This window comes from Balaenoptera ricei, chromosome 13 (genome assembly GCF_028023285.1).
Source record: "Balaenoptera ricei isolate mBalRic1 chromosome 13, mBalRic1.hap2, whole genome shotgun sequence".
Taxonomy (NCBI): domain Eukaryota; kingdom Metazoa; phylum Chordata; class Mammalia; order Artiodactyla; family Balaenopteridae; genus Balaenoptera; species Balaenoptera ricei.
In genome coordinates this window covers 11836143-11859021 of record NC_082651.1, presented here as the reverse complement: position 1 = coordinate 11859021, position 22879 = coordinate 11836143, and the positions used below count along the sequence as shown (strand labels likewise).

At 45.7% G+C, this 22879-nt stretch overlaps 1 protein-coding gene across 3 annotated transcripts in view; it reads right to left on the bottom strand.

Annotated features, from left to right (window-relative positions):
• ACOXL (acyl-CoA oxidase like) overlaps nucleotides 1–22879 on the bottom strand; it is a 367866-nt gene that overhangs the window by 39080 nt on the left and 305907 nt on the right. For all 3 annotated transcript variants that reach the window (XM_059942311.1, XM_059942314.1, XM_059942312.1), the window contains one exon: nucleotides 17889–17958. In XM_059942311.1, the coding sequence (XP_059798294.1) occupies nucleotides 17894–17958 (65 nt within the window). In that variant the 3' untranslated portion in view covers nucleotides 17889–17893. The remainder of the gene's footprint in view (nucleotides 1–17888; nucleotides 17959–22879) is intronic.

The following is a 22879-nucleotide window of genomic DNA, read 5'->3' as shown; positions in this document are numbered from 1 at the left end:
ACCTTATACATAGATTGGTTCAAAATGAATCATAGATCTAAAGGTAAAACATAGAACTCTAGAACTTCTAGAAAAAGATATGGGAGAAAATCTTCATGACCTGGGGTTAAGCATATATTCTTAGATATGACACCAAAAGCACAATCTATAATATAGGAAAGTTGATAAATTGGACTTCATCAAAATAAAAAAAATTTTTGCTTCGCAAAGGACTTTAAGAGAATGAAAAGACATGCCACAAACTGGGAAAAATATTTGCAAATCACACATCCAAGAAAGAACTTGTACCCAGAATTTATAAAGAACTCTCAAAACTCAACAGTAGGAAAAATTATCTCATTTTAAAATGGGCAAAAGATTTGAACAGACTTCACTAAAGAGGATATACAGATGGCAAAAAGGCACATTAAAAGATTCTCAACATCATTAGGAAACGCAAATTAAAATCAGATGTTATATTCCTACATCCCTATTGGAATGGCCAAAAAAAAAAAAAAAGACAATACCAAGTGTTGGTGAGGGTGCTGAGCAACTGGATCTCTCATACATCAGGAATGTAGTGTTTCTTACAAAGCTAAATGTACACTTACTATATGATCCAGTAAATCCACTCCTAAGCATTTACCCTAGAGCAGTGGTTCTCAGCTAAGGATGACCTTTGTCCCCCAAGAGACATTTGGCAATGACTGAAGACTTTTTGGTGTCATAACTGGAGAAGTTCCACTGACATCTAGTAACTAGAGGCCGGGGATATCGCTAAACACCCTACGAAGTACAGGACAGCACTCCCACAACAAAGAAGTACTGACCCAAAATGTCAATATTGCCAAGATTGAGAAATTCGCTCTAGAGTAAGAAAACTTGTTTACATAATAACTTGTATATGTATATATATAGCATCTCTACTCATAATCTTCAAAAACTGAGAACAACTCAAATGCCTTTCACTGGGTGAGTGATTAAACAAATTGTGGTACATCCATACAATGGAATACTACTCAGCAATGAAAAGGTATAACTGTGGATGCATGCAATGACTTAGCTGAACCTCAAATACTGAGTGAAGGAAGTCAATATCAAAAGGTTACATATTGTATGATTCCAATGACATAATATCCTCAAAATGACACAACTATAGTGATAAACAACATGTCATTGGTTGCCAGGGTTTATCAGAAGGGGAAGAGGATAATTAAAAAGCCATACCATAAAGAATAATTAGAAAGCCATACCATAAAGGATTATTTTAGGATGGTTAAACTGTTCTGTATCCAGTCTGTGGTGGTACTTACACAATTCTACACATGTGTTGAAATTCATAGAACTACACAGCTCTAAACAAGGTCATTTTGCTGTATAATAATTTAAATATATCATCTTTTATGTCCAGACCTCTTTCTCTTTGTCATGGCAAACTCCAAGCTGAAATGGCTATATTCTCTAATGATTCCCTGTACTGAAATTTTGTCCAAGGACCCCTCCCTGATCTCTTCCCTTTGAACGTCGCCCCTTCCCTTCCTGGGTTCTCACAGCAGTGTGTTTTTCCTTATTACACATTCTGCCTGTTGGTGTAATGATTTGCCCATGTGACTTTCTCCCTAACCACAATGTGATCAGGAAGGCAGGAACAGTGGCTCATGCATCTTGGAATTTCTGCAGCGCCTAGCCCAGTATCAGGGCTCGGTGTGTGCATTTGTACAACTGAGACCCTTGGTTCCCAGGAGCATAAGCCCACTGGGACCAACAACAGAAAGAAGGGAGGTTGCCTGCAATTTATGCCAAGTAGGCAGCCTGTATCCATGGCCTGAACCGCATAATAAGCAAGGAGATGAAGCAAAAGGACTGAGTTGGACCTCTAGTGTCAGAGAAGATGAACAAAGCTTATTAATTCATGGTAATACCAGCGTGATTTCAGAACAGTTTCCCCCAGCAACAACCTAGTTCTCTCACTGTGATGAAGTGCTCTGCCTTCTGCCTCAGACTTTAGCCACTTGGGATCTGCATTACTGCCTTGCGAAATTGATGGGCAGTGGTACTGTCTCTTAGTTAAGGAATTTCTGCCAGCCTTAGCAAAAAATATTTGTTTTGCAATTTCTAAGGGCATTCCTTGCAATAGAAAAGTGATTACAAATTGGACCAGACTGGAACAATGCCCATCTTGAATCCGTATAGTTCACCTGCCCAGTCTCCTCCACGCCATCAGCTCCAGGTGTGAGCTCATCAGCTTCCACAGGTGAAGGAGCCTTATTTGTATTACACTGGAAAAAGGTTGAGGAGGGGGTAATCAGTTCAGAAAGCACAGCTTTGATCACCCAAGGAAGCTGTTCAGATCAAAGTCTCTTTTTCTTCTAAACTGCCTGAAGATGTTAATTTAATTTTTTTTTTTTAATCCAACCTGCTCGATATGTCTTGTGTCTTAAAAGCCTCTCTTCTTGAGAATGGTGACAAGCAGTGGCAGCTGGATCATTCTGGTAGAGCCCAGAGTGCTCTAGCAGAGGAGGGTTAAGGATAAAGGTGATCTTTTCTTTCGGAGTCTCTGGACACTGAAGAGCCTGGGATGGCTCTCTGTCCATCACCACTTTCAGCAGAGGAACCACTTTAGTAAAGTGATGGTGGGCCATGTGCTGGTGTCACAGTGGATCAAAGGCAGAGCATCTGCTAGGGTTAGGGGTGAGAGAGCCAGCCAGACCCAAAGCACATTCTATTTTATGCCTCGTTGGAGACCCCTAGCCATACCTCTATCTTTGCCTTTGCAGATGCCAGAAGGGAAATCTCTAGGGAAGGTAACCGTGAGATCATTTTGCCAGCGTGCTGCGTGTGCTTGGGCAGAGGGGAGGCTGGAGCTCTGCCGCTTCTCAACCCTAAGGGTACACGGATACTTGGGGGTCACACAGCTGGCTGCAGAATCCAAGCTTTCCTGTGACTGCCACACTCAGGCAAACCAACTCTCTACTACTTTGCAGTGTTGCAGTGCACTGTCGGTTACATGGCCAGTGGGAATGGGAAAATTCAGAAAGTACAGCTTTGCAGGCAGAGAGGAAGCTATTCCGTCTGAGACTTCTTACACAATCCACTACATAGACTGGCTCAGAACCACACTCCTACGGCCCTCCCTTGGTATCTGTAGGGGGGTTGGTTCCAGGACCCCCGGAGGATACCAAAATCCACAGATGCTCAAGTCCCTTATATAAAATTGAGTAGTACTTGCATAAAACCTATGCACATCCCCCCATATACTTTAAATCATGTCTAGATTACTTATAATACCTAATATAATGTAAATGCTATGCAGCAATAAATAGTTGTAAATATAAGGGAAATGCTATGTAAATCCTTGCCAGCATGCCACAAATTCAAGTTTTGCTTTTTGCAACTTTCTGGATTTTCTTTCTGAATATTTTTGATCTGTGATTGATTGAATCTGTGGATGTGGAATCTGTGGGTACGGAAGGCCAACTGTACTTTATGTAGACAGTTTGGGCAACTTGTGGAAAAGCATTCAGCCAGGTTCTTCTCTATGATTTGTTTTAACCCAGAATTGATCCCACTTCTTCCCACTCCCAGCTCCTTGTCTGTCATTGGCTGTGCAACCATCACCACCATTCACATCCAGAACTTTTTTCATCTTGCAAAACTGAAATTCTGAATCCATTAAATAATAACTTCTCATTCTCCCTTTTCCTTGGTCCCTGGAAAGGGACCATTCTACTTGCCTCTCTGAATATGACTACTCTAGGTACCTCATATAAATGGATCCATACAGTATATGTCCTTTTGTGACTAGTTTATTTCACTTAGCGTGATGTATTCAAGGTTCCTCCATGTAGTAGCCTGGGTCAGAATTTCCTTCCCTTTTTAAGGCTGAATAATATTCTATGGCATGTATATACCATATTTTTTGTTTATTCATTCACCCATCAATGGACACTTGGGTTGCTTCCACATTTTGGCTGTTGTGATTAGTGCTGCTATGAACATGGGTGTACTATTACCCATTCAAGCCACTGTTTTCAATTCTTTGGATATATGCTCAGAAGTGAAATTGCTGGATCATATGGTAATTCTATGGTTAATATTTTGAGGAATTACCGTACTATTTACCATAGCGGCTGCTCCATTTTGCATTCTCACCAACAGTGCACGAGGGTTCCAATTTCCCCACGTCCTTGCCAACACTTGTTATTTTGGTTTTTGTCGTTGCTGTTTTGATAGCAGCTATCCTAATGGGTGTGAAGTACGATCTCATTGTGGTATTGATATGTATTTCCCTAATGATTAGTGATGTTGAGCATCTTTTCATATGCTTATTGCCCATCTGTAGATCTTTGGAGAAATGTTTATTCAAGCACTTTGCCCATTTTTAACCTGGTTGTTTGGATTTTTGTTGTTAAATTTTGAGTTCTCTATATAGAGATTCTGGATATTAATCTTTTATCTGTATGTGATTTGTAAATATTTTGTTGCTTTTTTACTGTGTTGATAGTGTCATCTGATGCACAAAAGTTTTAAATTTTAATGAATTTCAACATGTATAGTTTTTTGTTGTTGTTTATGACTTTGATGTCATATCCAAGAAATATTGCAAATCCAATGTGATGAGGCTTTTCTCCTGTTTTCTTCTGAGAGTTTTATAGTTTTAGCTCTGACATTTAAGTCTTTGGTCTATTTTGAGTTAATTTCTGTATATCATGTTAGATAACGGTCCAATTTTATTCTTTTGCATGTGGATATCTAGTTTCCCCCGTACCATTTGTTGAAAAGACTATCGTTTCCCCATTGAATGATCTTGGTACTCTTGTCAAAAATCATTTGACCAAATATGCAAGGGTTTATTTCTACATTGGTCTATATGTCTGTCTTTATGCCAGTACCACCCTATTTTGATTGCTGTAGACTTGTAAATTTTCAAATCAGGAAGCGTGAGACCTCTGACTTTTTTCTTCTTTTTCAAAATTGTTTTGGCTATTCAGGGTCCCTTGTGACGCCATATGAATTTTAGAATGAGTTTTTCTATTTCTGCAAAACAAGTCATGCAATTTTGATAGATTGCACTGAATCTGTAGATTCAGCTTTAGGTAATACTGACATCTTAAAAATATTAAGTCTTTCAATCCATGAACACAGAATTTCTTTCCATTTATATCTTCCTTAATTTCTTTCAGCAACACATTTTTGCTGAAAGTTTTTCACCTCCTTTGTTAATTCCTAAGTATTTAATTCTTTTTGATGCTATTATAAATTGAATTGCTTTCGTCATTTCCTTTTTGGATTGTTTACTGTTCATGTATAGAAATGCAACTGATATCTGCATGCTGATTTTTGTATCCTGCAACTTTGCTGAATTATTCGTTCTAACAGTGTGTGTATGTGTGATGTTTGTGTAATCTTTAGGGTTTTCTACATATAAGATCATATCATCTGTGAATAGAGATAGTTTTACTTCTTCCTTTCCAATTTGGATGCCTTTTATTTCTTTTTCTTGCCAAATTACTCTGGCTAGGACTTCCAGTATTGTGTTGAATAGAAGTGGTGAAAGCAGACATCTTTGTCTTGTTCCTGACAAAGGAAACGCTTTCAGTTTTTCACCATTGAGTATAATGTTGTGAGTTTTTTCATATATGGCTTTATAATATTGACATAGTTTCCTGAGTGTTTTTATCATGAAAGGATGCTGAATTTTGTCAAATGCTTCTAATGCATCAATTGAGACGATCATGTTTTTTTTTTCTTCATTCTGTTAATGTGATATATTACATAGATAATTTTTTTGTTTGTTGAACCATCCTTGTATTCCAGGAATAAATCTCACTTGGCCATAGTGTATAATCCTTTTAATATGCTGCTCAACTCAGCCTCTAGTATTCTGTTGAGGATCAGCATTTTGTAGTTTTAAGCATACAAATCCTATCTATTGTTAGATGTATATCCAAGTACTTATTTTTTTGAGAAATTGTACATGATATTGAGTTTAAAAAATTTTTCCTGTCCAAGTGTTCATTGCTAATATATAGAAATTCAATGAATTTTTGTATATTGATCTTATATCCTGTGACCTTGCTAAACTCATTTCTTAGTTCTAGGATGTTTGTTTGTTTTGTAGATTCCTTGGGATTTTCTAAATAGACAATGATGTCATATATAAATAGGAACTGTTTTATTTCTTCCTTTCTGATATGAAAGAATATGTTTTTTATTTCCATCTCTTGCCTTATTTCACTAGTTCGAACTTTTAGTATTATATTGAATAAGAATGGTGAGACCAAACACCATTCCTTTATTCCTGATGTTAGGGGGAAAGCATTCCTTGTTTCACCGATATGTATGTTGTTACCTATAGCAGGGGTCCCCAACCCCCTGTACCGGTCCATGGCCTGTTAGGAACCAGGCTGCGCAGCAGGAAGTGAGCGGCGGGCGAGCAATTGAAGTTTCATCTGTATTTTCAGCTGCTCCCCATCGCGTGCATTACTGCCTGAGCTCCGCCTCCTGTCAGATCAGTGATGGCTTTAGATTCTCATAGGAGCGGGAACCCTACTGTGAACTGCGCATGCGAGGGATCTAGGTTGCGCGCTCCTTATGAGGATCTAATGCCTGGTGATCTGAGGTGGAGCTGAGGTGCTGATGCTAGCGCTGGGGAGCGGCTGCAAATACAGATTATCATTAGCAGAGAGGTCTGACCGCACAGAGACCATAATAAATCAATTGCTTGCAGACGCGTATCAAAACCCTAACAGTGGGACTTCCCTGGTGGTGCAGTGGTTAAGAATCCGCCTGCCAATGCAGGGGACACGGGTTCAAGCCCTGGTCCAGGAAGATCCTACAAGCCGTGGAGCCACTAAGCCCGTGCGCCACAACTACTGAGTCTGCACTCTGGAGCCCACGTGCTGCAGCTACTGAAGCCCCGCTCCCCCAGAGCCCATGCTCCACAACAAAAGAAGCCACCGCAATGAGAAGCCCATGCACTGCCACGAAGAGTAGCCCCCGCTCGCCACAACTAGAGAAAGCCCACGCGCAGCAGTGAAGACCCCGAGCAGCCAAAAATAAATAAAATAAATAAATAAATTTATATTAAAAAAAAACCCTATCAGTGAGTGGCAAGTGACAATTAAGCTGCATCTTACAGAGTAGACGGGACATAAGCAACACACTTTGGGTGTCACTGTCTCCCATCACCCTCAGATGGGACCATCTAGTTGCAGGAAAACAAGCTCAGGGCTCCCACTGACTCTACATTATGGTGAGTTGTATAATTATTTTATTATATATTACAATGTAATAATAATAGAAATAAAGTGCACAATAAATGTAATGTGCTTGAATCATCCTGAAACCATCCCTCCCCGCACTGGCCCCGGTCTGTGGAAAAATTGTCTTCCACAGAACCGGTCCCCGGTGCCAAAAAAGGTTGGGGACCACTGAGCTATAGGATTTTTGTAGATGCTCTTTACCAAGTTGAGGAGGTTTCACTCTCTTCCTGTTTGTCTGAGAGTTATCACAAATGGGTGTTGCATTTTGTCAAATGCTTTTTCTGGTACCAATTGATATGATCATGTGATTTTTTTTTGTCTTTTGCCTATTAATATGAATAACTAAATCGAATGATTTTAGGAAATTGAACCAGTCTTGCATCCTTGGAGCAAACCACACTTGGTCATGGTATATAATTTTTTTAATATATTGCTGAATTCTAGTTCCTAATATTTTGTTAGAAACTTTTGTGTCTATATTCATAAGGGATATGGGTCCGTACTTTTCCTTTTTTGTTCTGTTTTTGTCTGGTGTGATATTAGGTCAACACTAGCTTCATAAAATGAATGTATTTCCTCCTCTTGCACTATCTGGAAGAGATTCTGTAGAATTATTAATTCTTATTTAAATGTTTAGTAGAGCTCTCCAGTGAACTCTGGAGACTGGTGTTTTCTTTTTCTAGAATTTTAAATATAAATTCAATTTCCATAACAGTTATAGGGCTATTCAAATTGTCTATTTCATATTGAGTATGGTGATTTGTGTTTTTGAGGACTTGGTCCATTTCATCTAAGTTGTCCAATTCATGTGTGTAGAATTTTCTCAGTAATCCTTTTATTATCATTTTGATGTCTGCAGGGTGTTTACCGATATCATCTATTTAATTCCTGATGTTAGTGACTTGTGTCTTTTCTTTGTTAGACTTTTAAAGGGTTATCAACTGTGTTGATTTTTTTCAAAGATCCAACTCTTTGCCTCATTATTTTTCTCTATTTTTTTCCTGTTTTCAATTTCATTGATTCCTGCTCTTATCTTTATTATTTCTTTCCTTCTGCTGTCTTTGGGTTTATTTTGCTCTCAATTTTTTAGGTTCTTGAGGTGGTAGCTTAGGTTATTGATTTGAGACTTTTCTTCTATTTCATGTAAGCTATAAGTTCCCCTCTCAGCACTGTTTTAGCTGTGTTCCACAAATTTGATTATATTTTCATTTTCATCCAGTTCAATCCTGCTGTTGACTCCATCTACTGAGATTTTTACTTCAGTTATTGTATTTTTCAGTTCTAATATTTCTATCTGGTTGCTTGCATTTACTATTTCTTTGCTGAGACTATTTATTTGATGAGCCTTTCTATTCTTTTGTTTCAAGCACATTTGTAGTCACTCATGAAAACATTTTTATGATGTCTGTTTCAAGAACACATCAAGTTGTCTCATCCCCATTCTGTCCCTTTCACAGTCCTAGAAGAGATAGAGATGGAAAGATTTTCCCGAAGGCAAAAACATTCCATCAGGAGACTCCGAGAAGAAGCAGGAATCAACTGACTGGTACCTTCATGCTGGCCATTTTCCTGACATTTATTCCCAAACTAAGTTTCTCCCTCCTTCCTCCCTTTCTCCTCCCCCTCCTTACCTCTTGAGAGCTGACTGTGTGCCAGGCATCTTACTGGGTCCTAGGAGAGGAAGGGGGGTAGAGCTAACTAATTTTTTTTCTTTTTTCCTCTCTCAAAGTTGATAACCATGGTGTGTGTGCACGTGTGTGTGTGTGTGTGTGTGTGTGTTTCAGTAGAGTTTTGAATATAAAATTAACCCAAAAGAGATCAGCTAAAATTCAGTAAGGGCAAGAGGAAGAGTTGGGCAGGTCCAGGGAGCAGAAATCATCAAATCTCATAACATTTCCAGTTTTCAATCAGGGCACAAATGTGCTTGGTTGCAGTCAGGGGCTGCTGCCTGGGTGTGAGTGCTGAGCTTTGCCTCCTTTCTCAGCCCCATTCAGCATGAGCCCCCATATAACTTTAGTGCTAATGTCCCCTTCACTGTGTTCTGGAAAAGCCACCTGGTAATTCTGTTAATGTCTAGTAGCCCAGACTCATAGCACTGAAACGCCCTGATGGAATTTCTCCATATTCTGGGTAAGTCACTCAAGAGAATTCTCCTGGGCACTTCAGCATCTTGACCTCTTTATTTAAATGGCAAAACGACAAGTTTGGGGCCTGGCCCTGTTTTCTCCTCCCACTAACTCTAGTTCCCTAGGGCCAAATTTTGCTCTTATTTTCCTACAGATGGCTTTCACCAAATTCTTCTAATTTTTTTATTTGTCTCCAGCGGTTTCCTCTCTTACTTTCGGCCCTGTCTTCTAGAACAGCCTGAAATGAAATCTGCCCCTTGAGCTGTGCACAGAAGACATGGAGGAGAGAGTGTTCAGGCAAGAACCTCTTTCACATGTCCCAGGACAGGCTTGCAGGACCAAGAATCCTCAGAGGGTGATGATCTCCACACTTGGGGAAGCGTGCTGCCGTTCTGAACATGGGATTTCTGCTCTCCAGCTGGTTCTCCACTTAGATGTCGATTTAGATGCTTGATAAAGAAGTGTCAAGGGCAGAGCAGGTGTCATGTTTCACATACTGCTCCATTCGTCCGTGCGATCATATGCTCCTCTTAGGTAATCAGGCACGTGTAGAGTTTGCACATGATGGCGCTTGGCCTGGAAAGCCAATTGGTCCATTTCCCCTGTGAGGAGAGGTTTGTGGAGGAGGTGGGCAAAGTACAGAATGTCAGACAGCAAAGCATGCACTCTTGCTGCAGGACAGGAAATCCTTCTGCCCTTCTCCTCCTAATCCCCTCCCCCTGGCCTCACTCTCTATCTCTGGCCCCTGGTCTGGAGACTGTGCTCACAGAACAATTCTAGGGCAACTGTTAGCTGATGATGGCTTCTGCTGCATTCCCTCTCAGAGATACCCGACACTGACATTAATCTCTGGAAGTTAGGGTAGCCTTCCAAGCCAAAGGAAGGAATGCTGAATGCTGGAATTTCAAGATAGCTACAGCACACTGGGGAAACGTGCATGGCCAACAAGGATGGAAGCTTCTGGAGACCTCTCCCCTGAAAAGGCAGCTGTCTAGGTCCCCTACTGTGGCAGCCAGCTCGCAAGACATGCATCAGTGCACCCAAAATACTCTATAATTGGAAAACAGAACACAACTTCTCACACTGACCCCACCAGTAGGCACGGTGGAACCCACACAGTTGGTTAAATTTAATTTCCTGCAGAAACTTAGCACAAATGCCACCTCCTCTGGCAAGTCTTTTCTAAACCCATGCTGAGTTGGGCACCCCAGCTGAGTGCTTCGTTAACACCCCCAATTTCCTCCGTCTCAGCACGTAACCCACTCCAACACGCTTGCTTATTGGGTTCTCATCTATTAGTCAGGGAATTGAGGGTGAGGGTCTTATTGATATTAGCACCTGCAGTGCCTGGCACATAATAGCCACTCACAGATGTTTCTGAAGAGGGGTTGTGGTAGGTGTGTGAAGACAGTCAACAAAATAACCCTTCTGTTGACCTATCGGGGAGCCTGAAATTCCAACCATTGGATATTTATTTCTTTGAGTTAAAAAGTTACTCCTATGCACCAAAGATTCCTTTCCAAAATTAAAGTTTCATCAGGAGAGATAACTGTCATTGAGATTTGGGTGGGGGTTGGTTTGAGATGAGCCCTGCAGAGCCTTGGCATGAGCTTGAACTTGTGGGGAGAGGACCAGGAATGAAGGGAAGCAGGCATTCCAGGGTCTCAGTGGCACAGAGGTACAGGAATGAGGGAAAACCATTTATGGCTGTAACACGACGTCTGAAATTTGATCTCTTTGTCACTTGTAGCTCTTTTCCCTTATTAAATATATATATATTCTAAAAAACCCGAAATATATTCTTCAAACGAACCAGGTACTAGAAGAACATCACCTGGCCCATAACGGGTCCTCAGTGAATATGGCAGAACAGCTGCCTTGGAACACCGTCAGCCACAGGCTCCCTTCCTTCTGTGTGGCTCTGGCTCGCAAGGAGCAGAGAAGGTAGCAGGAAAAGAACAGGGGAAAAGGATGGGCTTTCACCACCGCAGACCCCGCTACCCTTAATGATCTGGGCTCCAGGAATTCGGAGCAGGGGCTGACACTGTTCATGCTGGACTGGGTTTGGAAATGCAGTCAAGCCCCAGATAGGAACCCTTTTCTTCTGTGTGGGAAGCCTGAGCCCATGACTGGCTGCAGATGCCCGAGCAGGGGCTGCAGGCACGCGTGGTGCACACACAGGATGTTTGCTCCTGCTTCCTGCCCTGGGGCCCAGGACACTCTCAAAGGCAAGGGGCCACGATGGGGTCCTCGGGTGGGAAAAGGGCCACCAACAGAAAGGAGGACATCACAGTTTTCCCTGCACTCAGTGGGAGGTGCTTGCAATTAACTTTTGGCTGCCGGGTTTGGTGCTTAAACCAGCTGCTACCTACACATGCTGAGAAAAGGAAGAAAGAGCAGTTAGAATGCAGGAAAAAGGGAAAAACCCCGTCTCGCCCACTTGACAGGCTCCGACTGCCTCTGCCAGCCGCTTGTGAGGTGGGGACAGTCCCCTGCAGACGCCCTGCCCCTACGCTGGGGTTGCCGTGGTGAGCGCCGCGTCGGGGCGGGGGGGCAGAGGTCTTCTCTAAAGCACAAAGGCAGACAGAGGCCCTGCAAGGATGCGTGGGCCGTTCCCCAAACGGAATGCTGCTCCCTGGGCCGAGCCACACGGAGGGAGTGAGCCGGGTGAGGCAAACTGTGGGAGGAGCCAAGCAGAAAGAACCTTTGTGACAGTGACAACTTAAGGAACCCTAGATAACCAGCTTGCTGGGGTGTTTCTAAACCTTCGAGGGGAGGTGCATCAGTGGAGCAGTCATGTGGAAAATTCCCTTTCTCCTCAAGGCTCTGCCGGTCCCACGTTAAGGTAAAGTCATCGTTTTCTTGTGAAAACCCTCCTTCCTAACAGACCAGGATTCCATCAGGCTAGGAGAAAAGGCCCGTTTCTGGGAAGAAGTTGTATTTTGTAAACCTGGGGGACTGAAGGGTTGGGCCATGTCACTCGCTCAGGGACTTGGAGTTTCAGGAAAGACTCATGTGTCTGATTTCCTAGAACATCATTAGACAGAGAAAAAGCTCCATCTAGCCAGACCACAGTGGTGAGGGGACGTGTGGGAGGGAGGCTTGGCCTCCTTCCCTCCATATCTGCCCAGTTTCCCCTGTGCATTTGGGGGCAGTGTGAACGCTTGGCGGTTGGTAAGAAATGCTAAGGAAGCTTCCAGCAGCACTCCAGCCTCCGGTCAGTGGAGCCTTCCTGCGGAACTGCCTCTGTAGGTTTTCTTGACCTGGGCCCCAGCGCCCTGCGACTGTGCCAGCCACTCTGACGGGCCCCTGCGCGTGCCAGCTGGACACACAGCAGGTACTCAAACTGCTCCGCTTGTGTCCTCAGACCAAGGTATCATCCGCTTCGCCCCAGACAGTCTGCCCTTCTGCCAATCAAATGGAGAATGGCCAGAGCATCATTGCTGCTGCTGGTGTGACAGCCCTGCCGAAGGTCTGCGATCTGGGGAGGAGAGATTCAAGTGGTTCTATTTATTCTTGAGAAGGCAGCTTGGCTCTGGTTACCATTTTCTATAGTCAACGTGGTGTGATATCGGATCTCACCTACAGAAAAGCCGACCTTGAACTTTACATGGTGCCTCCAGCCAGAGCACTTAGGCAGAGTGGCCGAGCCAGGATGGCGCTGGGGGCTGCAGCGTGGGGAACATTCCAGGCACTTGCTCAGCATCCCTGGTGTGGAAAAGCCTTGCTCTGAGCCAACCCTCCAGTTATAGCAGGTCAGCAGAAGCTCCTTCAACTAGCTTTTGTGCCCTGGCCTGGGGGAAGCAGCACGAATCAGGAATGGCCACTTTCCCCAGAACATCCTACTTGCTTTTCCAAGGAAGGCAGGGAGACGCAGCCGGTGATGACCTCAGGATGTGTTTGTCCCGGTGAGGATCCTTGTTGGGCTGCTGTCTCACACCCAAACTGGAAAGACTGCTGCCAGTTGTGTAAGTAACTCCCCAGAGAACAGACTGAGGAACTGTGCTCATTTCTATTTGATTTAGAAAATGATGGTCCGAATGCAGATTGGCACCAAGGGGCCTGCCTTATGACTAATTTCCATCACTGAAAAGAGGGCCCAATTTTTAAGAGGAGACAATCCTGGGAGGCAGGCAGGGAACAGCGGGACCGAACGCTGAGAGCAAAGCTTGATAGGCAAGGTAGAGCCATTTGATTGAGGAAGGGGTTTTGGACTTGACTCAAAAATAGGCTAACCAGATGCCTGGGTTTGCCTGGGACAGTCATGGTTTATGCCTGTCATCCAAGCTTAATTTTTAATGGTGCCCCCTTTCACTCTCAAAAAAAAAAAAAAGAAGTCCAGGTTTCTGGACTTCTGTCATCTCCCTATTTCAAAGGAGAGAGAGACTTAGGGCTGGAAATTTATCCAGGGAGGGACACGTAGGACACGGGGCTCTGAGAAGGTTCATTTGGCTGAGCCCGAAGGAGAGAGACAAGCAGTTGGAAGACCAGGCTGACTCATTCTCAAGCATGTTTAGAATCGCAGGCTTGTTGGCAATGTCCAGGCACAGATTCACAGAGTGTAGATGCTGGATGGGTCTCTGGAGTCATCTAATTCTCTTCCTCTTTTGCCAGAAGAGGACACTGGGCTAAAAGAGGTCAAAGTGACCTGCCCAAGGTCACACGCTGCATCCTGGCAGAGCGGAGATCAGACTTGCCCCCAGTGGACCAAGCCCAGGTGCTCTGCTCTGGAACAGAGGAAAGGGGTGACTCTGAAACATGCTGCCAGGGGAACAGACGCACTGGCTCTGGAGTGGCAGTCCCAGCACAGGGTCATGGACTGTGCCATGGCTCTGAGGCTGAGGAAGGAGGACAGAGACTGTAGACAGGTGAGGTTCAGACCTGCTGAGGGAGCTTGGATGTGGAGCTGGAGCTTAGGTGAGATCCAGAGCCACAGTGGAGTGGAGGGCAGAGCAGAGGCATAAACGGGCTCTGCAGGGTAGTGACAGCAAGGACCGAAGAGATTAATCGGCAAGTAGAACTAAGAACGAGTGAAGGAATAGGTAAGTATGGCGATGGAAAGTGAATGGGGTCATAAGTCATTTACAGAATCTAAATCTTTTCTGTGGTTCAAATCGTAGTGAAATCTCCCTGAGAGGCAAACCCTAATGACAGCTGTCCTACCTCTTGGCATCTTTTCCCAGCCCCTTAGCAGGGCCACAGTGGTGGGAAAATCCTAAGTCATCGACAGCCTTGACCTCTGCTTGGTATTTGGGGAAACTGAGTCACAGGGAAGCCAGCTCCCTCCTGCCTTACGGTAGTCTCAGCAAATAGGGTGTGATTCACAGCGAGCCACGAGCATGATTCCACACACCAGCCACAGCAGTGTACCTGCGGCTTCGTCAGTCTTACCTCCCGTGTGGCTCTGGCCGAGGTGGTGGGTTTTCTGTGAATCTGCTCATCTGGGAGGAGTCCAGGAAGAAGCCCAGCCTGACGGTCCAGAGGCTTTGTGGTCACAGCTCAGCTGCCCGACAACTAGCGGTGCCGTGGCAGAGGGCCACGTCTCCTCCCTGCCCTGCTCTTCCTGGTTGTCACGTGAAGGCTCTGGCCTCTGCCATCTCCAAAACCTCACACTCTGGCTTTGTTTTTCCAGGGGTGTCGCACGTTGGCTCAACTGCTGTGTGTTCATCTTTTGCATCTTCCCTGCAGTCTGTGTCTAGCGCACTCTCACAGGTCATGAAGTTTCTGTCCTTAAGTCTCAATTATCTGGGACAGTATGGGTATGCAATGGTATGCAAGCAAAATATTGTTTTTCAAAACATCATATTCAACACCAATCTGCATTTTTTTTTTTTTTTGCCTGCAACAACTGTTCACTCAACAAGGTGGAGTTAAATATTTAAGTTGGCTGCAGAGAATCTAGGAAGTGAATAGCTCACTCGAGTAAACATAAACTTGACCACAGGCTGATTGTAGGCAGAACGACCTACTGTCACCCTGAGCAAGTTCTCCCACAGAACGATCTACAAAAATCCTGTACACCACTGTCACGCCCACATGATGCTCTCTGATATGTGACATTAAAAAACCTCAATCTCCTGAGAAAAAATCATAAAATAGTTTCAGTATATATGAACTGAGCACACGTTTTTGTTGAGTGAAACTTCTTTGATGATGCCAGTTCAAATATCTTCAGATATTGAGAAAACACCCACAGACATCACCCTCGGTTGCGACAGTCACACAGTCTGCAGAGACCAACAGGGAAGATGTAAAATACTGAATGCCACTGGACATCATTCTGGGACACCTTGGGCTATCTGAACCCTCTCCCACTCCCAACTGTTAGTTTCTTCTTCTTCTTCTTTTTTTTTTAAATTTATTTTTGGGTGCATTGGGTCTTCATTGCTGCACGCGGGCTTTCCCTAGTTGCGGCGAGCAGGGGCTACTCTTTGTTGCAGTGCGCGGGCTTCTCACTGAAGTGGCTTCTCTTGTTGCAGAGCACAGGCTCTAGGTGTGCGGGTTTCAGTAGTTGTGGCTCGCGGGTTCAGTAGTTGTGGCTCGCGGGCTGTAGAGCGCAGGCTCAGTAGTTGTGGCGCATGGACTTAGTTGCTCCGCGACATGTGGGATCTTGCCGGCACAGGGCTCAAACCCGTGTCCCCTGCATTGGCAGGCAGATTCTTAACCACTGCGCCACCGGGGAAGCCTCTTCTTTTTTTAAATTAATATTTATTGGAGTATAGTTGAATTATAATGTTGTGTTAGTTTTAGGTGTACAACAAAGTGAATCAGTTATACCTATACACATATCCAGTCTTTTTTAGATTCTTTTCCTATATAGGTCATTACAGAGTATTCAACTGTTAGTTTCTAACCAAATGTTCCCAAGAAGCCAGCCTGGGGCAACGTGTGCGTGGCAGGGGGTGAGAAAGTAAGAGAAGGAAGAGGCTTTGGGTGGCATCTCTTTCTACCCTCTCCCTATGGATGTGAAGAGAGTGGCTGTGGTATCCCGTCGTGGAGGCCATGGGGACAGCTAGGAGTGGGTCTGGAGGTCTGCTCTCCTGGCGCCAGGCTCTGTGCTGTGCCCTCTCTACCCCAGGCTGCCTCTGGGATGCCCAGGTAATCTCCATGCAGCGCTCACCAGCAGGACCTAGCAACACATAGGAGTTGGTTCAGCCCACAGAGGCATGGAGAAGGGAACACGGAGAGATGAACAAGAGGAGAGAAGCAAGAAGGAGGAGATGGCAGGAGAAAATGCTGGACAGAATAGGAAGAAAGGGCCAAAGGCACTGTGTCCTCGTCACCTTGACTAGCGACTGGAGCGAAGAGGTGAGTGTCTGGGGGCCAAGAGCTACTCCAAGGTCACAGTGCCACTGCCTGTACCTGGAAGGGAAGGTCCTGGGGGAATGAGAGCTTAGGGTGGAAAACCTCAAAATACCGAGCAAAGTTTCTGTGCCTGAATGGGTGCCATTCAAAGTCAGTGTATTGGAAGACCCAGGACCCTGATGGACCACGTTTCCCGGGCAAACCCAATGTTTGGTATCAGCACTTCTGTATTATAAAATCAACATCACTGAAAGCTTTAAAAAAAGACAGACTGAAAATATCACATCTTAGGCAAATGAGTTGAAAATCCCTTCTAGTGACGCCCTATATTTTCCACCCATTTCTAAAGTCAGAGAGCACCTGGTATGGTATTTAGGTAAAGAAATGCAATTCCTGGTACACGCGGTTTCCTGACAGTACAGAACTGAAATGACGTCACGGAAACGCAGATGCCTCTAGGTCAGCCTGAGGACAGTTTCTAGGTGAAAACATGAGTCTCAGCCATTGGTGGAAAAGTGTGTCTACTTTTATGATCTGCTGGTACCTACTGCTTTCTGCCTTCAAAGACTAAGTTTTAATTAAATGCAGGCAGGCTGCTGGACAGGCTTTTCCACACTTTTGGCTCACCTAGATGTACAACTGAAATGTAGGTTAGACCGCACCTGTGCTCCTTTGTCATTTGGAAGGAAAGAAAACGATGGTCACCAAGAAGAAAAGAAGTTTGTCTCCCACTCAAGGGCGAGGAAGCTATGACATAAGATGCCCCTTCTAGTGGTTCACATGAACAGTCTCATTTGTGAAGCTTTCCCCACGGTGACGAAAGATGTGGCAGACACAGAACATATGGGATCTTTTGTCTTAATTAAAAAGTATGGTGAGAGTCATAGAATTTGGCCAAGCCTCATAAATCTGCTCAAAGAATCAAGGCTCTGTCAGATAAGCTTAAATAGAACCAACTGAGCCCCCTGGAGAATTGAATACATTCCCCGCTAGTGGTTGACACCCACTTTCCTGTCACTTTGCTGCACTCCGAGGACGGCGGCTGTGCTCATTAACCAGCAACCCTCCTACCCACCGATGACAAGTTTATCCCCAAGGGGCACAAAATTCAGGGATGATAAATTTTCTCCTGCTCGTAAAAGTGAAACTCTCCTCAGGGCAATAAAAATGCTGTGAGCCTTTAAGGCAATCAGTGCTTTGCGTGATAACGTACCTTCTTTAACAAAGCCTGGTCCTCTTTTCAGGACATCTCCTCACGGCCAGGGAGAACCGCTCTAAAGTAACTGGAAAGGAAGAAAGAGAAAGTGAATGGCATCCCTTTGGACCCTTTGGACCCTGTTTGGAAGAGGACATCGTGGTGATAACAGATAGAGGTGGCGTGCTACAGTCTTTCCTTGGTGATCGGTTCAAGGGGGACACAGCCCGCCCCGGGGAGGTGGGAGCAGGGCCAGCACAGTCACTTCACCCTTGTCAGCAGGGATGATTACATCAGAGTACACGGCCGTGACCATCAGCAAAGCTCCATCCTAAAATGGTACAAATGAGCTTATTTATGAAACAGAAATAGAGTCACAGATGTATTACAGAAAACAAATTTATGGTTATGGGGGGGGGAGGGGGAGGGATACATTGGGAGATTGGGATGGACATATACACACTGCTGTATATAAAACAGATAACTAATAAGAACCTACTGTATAGCACAGGGAACTCTTCTCAATACTCTGTAATGACCTATATGGGAAGAGAATCTAAAAAAGCGTGGATATATGTATATGTATAACTAACTGATTCACTTTGCTGTACACCTGAAACTAGCACAACATTGTAAATCATCTATACTCCAATAAAAAATAAGTTAATAAAATTAAAAAAATAAAAAATACACCGCCGGGAGGCCCTGGGTTCAGCCACCATATGGCCCGTCCTCTCCCCCATGACCACACTGCCTGTTCATGTCCTGTGACCACCGTCTAGAGGACTCCGCCTGTCTTTGTAAATTTGGCGGTGCTACATTTTCTCTCTCAAGTCTCCATCGTGATTCCCACCGTGTTAAGTCTTCTCTGGGTATGAATGATGGGGGCCCAGTGTGGACTCAAGCAAACCCAACAAGTCCCCCAAATATTTCAAGTCGCATTTCCCCTACCATCTTTCTCCAACAGGACGGTGGAGAGAAACCAAGAAGGTCTGCAAAAAAGATTAATGATCCATTTTAACTGGCCATGAAAGCTCTAGTAATATCAACCGAGACACTTTACACAAATTACACTCCCCTTCTCTATGCTGGTGGCCCAGCTCTCACTCAAGGCCCATTCGCGTGAGCGCCCTTTTCAGTGTAAATAAGCACGAAACCACAACTGCGCCCCATGCATGCTGCTTTGACTGTATTGTTTCTTTCTCGAAAATGCTCCCATGATTCCCTGCCACCCTCAGATTTAAATCCACTTCTTTCGACAGGCATTAAGGCTTTAACTGAGTGACCCCGTGTAGATGAGCCTCTTATTTCCAGACTCAAAGTTGCATTCACTCTTCACCTGTCGTCACCCTTCACTGCCGTCTACTGGGCAATCTCACCTCCTGCCTTTGAGGGCAGCATAGCTCAACCACCCATCCAACGGCTCAAAGCCACTGGCCATCCCCTGGGTCCAGCCCATTTTCCACAATGGAATATTACTCAGCCATAAAAAGAATGAAATAATGCCATTTGCAGCAACATGCATGGACCTGGAGATGATCATACTAAGTGAAGTAAGTCAGACACAGAAAGAGAAATATCATATGATATCGCTTATATGCAGAATCTTAAAAAAAATGATACAAATGAACTTATTTACAAAACAGAAGTAGACTCACAGACTTAAGAGAATGAACTCATGGTTACCGGGGGAAAGGTGGCGGGGGAAGGATAGATTGGGAGTTTGGGATTGACATGTACACACTGCTATATTTAAAATTGATAAGCAACAAGGAGCTACTGTAAAAAATAAAAAATAACACCCCCCCGCCAAAAACAAAATCCGCACTCGATGTTCTTTGGATAATCTTTTAGAAGGTGGCTATTTTATTTGGTAGAGGTTTCTGCTGTGACGTGGCATCTTCCTCAGCACAGGCCGTGGACATCTAAACACTTTCTCCTGGCCTCCTCGGAGGGCTACTAGATTCTCACCCTCCCCTCTCCCCTCCCTGGCGTGGTCCCACATCCATGCGTCCAGCTGCCTGTGTGCTGGACTCCACTGTGACACCTTTACTTGTTCACGAGACACGGCACCCAGGCGAGCAGCTGCTCCCTGAAATTCTGTATTGATACATCTAAACCAAACCAGTTGGGCCCCACGCCTAGGCATCCCTTTCCTGAATTTTCCCACTTCAGTGGGAGGGGCTGTCATCCACCTGCCCCCAGGCCCAAATCTTTGATTTTCCCTCCTGTCGCCATGCCTGCGGACGCTCCTTGCCCCTCAAAGGCACCCCTTCCCCGTGGCACAGCTGCCGCTCTGATGCCTGCAGAACCCTTCTAACTTGCTGCCCAACCCTGAGGCCCAGCCCTCCTCTCCTGCCACCGTAGGAAGCCTGGCACTGCCCTCTTGCTTCTCCTCTCCTCCACCATCTTAGTCCCTCTGCCCTGGACAAGACGTCCTCTCCAAAGGCTCCTCACCATCCTCAAACCACGGCTTGGTCCTCGGCCCACGTGACCCTCTCCCTCTCTCCTCCCAGTCTGCCCAGAGACCACCCTCTGCCAGGCCCAGTGGATGGAGGGGTCAGCTGCACAGGCTTGGAGTCAGATGGACCTGACCTGACATCCTCAACGGTGCTGCCGCCACCAGCCTCCTCGGACGACAGATGAGTCACACACTGGCTGAGCCTCAGTTTCCTCACCAGCCACATGTGGAGAGGGTGCCGGGCTCCTGGCGTCAGTGTGAGGACTCATGCAGAGGCTGGATGTCAGTGCCCAGTGCCGGGGGGGCACGGCACCCAATTCTCTGCACCTCTAAGGAGTTTTGTCTAATTTTTCCCCATCACACTGATTTATTCCCGTTTGATGCATTGGCGTGACATGTTACACGCTGGGTTCTTCTTTTTGAGTCTTGTTTTGGTTTTTAGGTGCACACACTGCCGTATCACAGGAGGGAAGAAGCTCCGGGCTCCGGAAGACAGCCTGGGTCTTAGCCTGTTTGTTCTATGCCCGTCCTGCCCAACAGGCCTCAAGTCATGACCCAGTTTTTGGAACCGGACTGGAGTGCACTTGTGGGGACACAGGACCCCACGGGTGGAGCTTCCCCTTAACTGGCCCGCTGCGTTTTATGAATCGATCACCTCTCACTCCTTTGACACAAACGATAAAAGCCAACCTTGACAACTGCAGGTCAAACAGAAGCAGGGCTCACCGATTCCTTGGCTGTTTCCCCTCGCCTCAGAGTCAGGGTGACAGATGCTCTCATGCCCAAAGCGGGTTTCTCCCCCACCTCCCCCTGCTCTGATTTCTACCGAGTCCTGAAAGAGGAAGGAAGGGCAGAAATGTGGCCCGCAGCTCTTGGGGCCCAGTGACAACCCCAGGGGAGCAGCATTGCACGGGTGACACTTCACTCTCCTCTCCCTCCTCCCGCCTCCACTTCTAAATAGGAAAATAACCCTCAAAATGAAAGCAGTTGCGGTATCTACTTTCCTCTCCCTTTGTTACTGATTCAAGGAGCTGCCTGCCTAGTGAGAAAAGAAAGGATGCTGCAGCCAGATCAGCACCCACAGAACACGGGTCGCACTGGGGCGCGCTCTTCCTAAAGAGACTCGGGAGGGGATCATCTTCCTGGTTCCACGTTTCAATTGTTGTAACCGCTCTTAAGTGTTCCAGTGCCTGCCATTTACTTCCGTAGGGGCTGCAGAGGTTCCCGCCTGTCTGAGTACAGTCAAGCCCTCCTTGGTTCAGCCTTTCCACCCTGTGTGACAAAACGATCAGCCTGACAATAGAGGGAGAACAATAGATTTTTAGGTAACATACTTGTTAGCTTTGAGGTTGTTAGCTTTGAGGTTGGGGAGGGAGGTGAGAGGGATGCGTAGAAAAAAATGACCTGATTGAAGTAAGAAACAAAACCAAAAAAAGTGGTAGTTGGGGAGAAAAAAATGATAGGCATGAAATACATAGGCCTCCCCTTCGACGAGCTGGTGGATAAATTATGTACAACGGCCAAACCCCTGCAGCCATTTCTGAAAGGCAGACAGGATTTTGCAACACGAGGGATACCCTAAAACTCAAAGAAATGCTTGTGCCTAGGATGCTATCATGATGACGTGTTGATACAAATAATGGGGGAAAGTAAGAAGAACCAAATGCACAACGTCATCGTCCTTTTTGAAATATGGCTGGTGAGACTGGGCACAATCGTTAAGTTCGCAGGCACAGCTGGCCTGGACATGTTACAGAAGGGGTTGTATTTCTCAGGAATCCTGTCTCAGAATATTCTTTCAGCTTTTCTGTCAATCCCTATGACAGGGCCCTGGGAACCAGGGGTCCTGCCCCGGTTGTCAAGCTTTAGAGAGCCCTGCTCTGGCATTCCTCTGTCCACAGCCTTCCCCACGGGCTAATGGGGGAGCGCCCGCCTGGAGCCCCCATCTGACTTCTCCAGCCCAAGTAGCTTGAGCTTCTCTGCTGGGAATGCTCTCCTCCTGGTGTGTGCACCCTGGACCCATGGGGTGGCCAAGGGGAAGCTGTTGGGAGGGGTGTAGACAGACCTTGGGTGTCTAGGCTGGAGGAGGTACACAGTGTGGAATGCAGCTGTGGATGGGAAAGAGGGAGGTGGGGAAAGGGGGATGCTTTTCCCCAGGCTGCAGAGTTCACAAAACTTCCAGGAGTCTGAGAATTCTAGATTCCCACCTGGCCTTCTGGATGAATAAAGCTACATGTGCCACGGCGGGAGGACGGAGTATATTTTCTTCACTGCTTTGTAATCTTGTCTGGTACCCGCACTGTGGGTCCCACACACAGTGGTGCAGGCTCAGGCTAGAGAATAAGGACCCAGTGGGAAAATACAGGCTCACCCAAGCCTCTTCAAAGCCAGGCCCCCCGTCCATCCCTGGAAGGAGGAAACTCAGTCCCAGCTGAGTCTCCAGAATGGCAGGAAAATGTGGCTTTCGCCTCACGTACCTACAGTGAAGATGAGGAAGCCAGCCTCCATGTTGGGGCAGCAGAAATGGGGAGGCTGACACCTGCCCCTA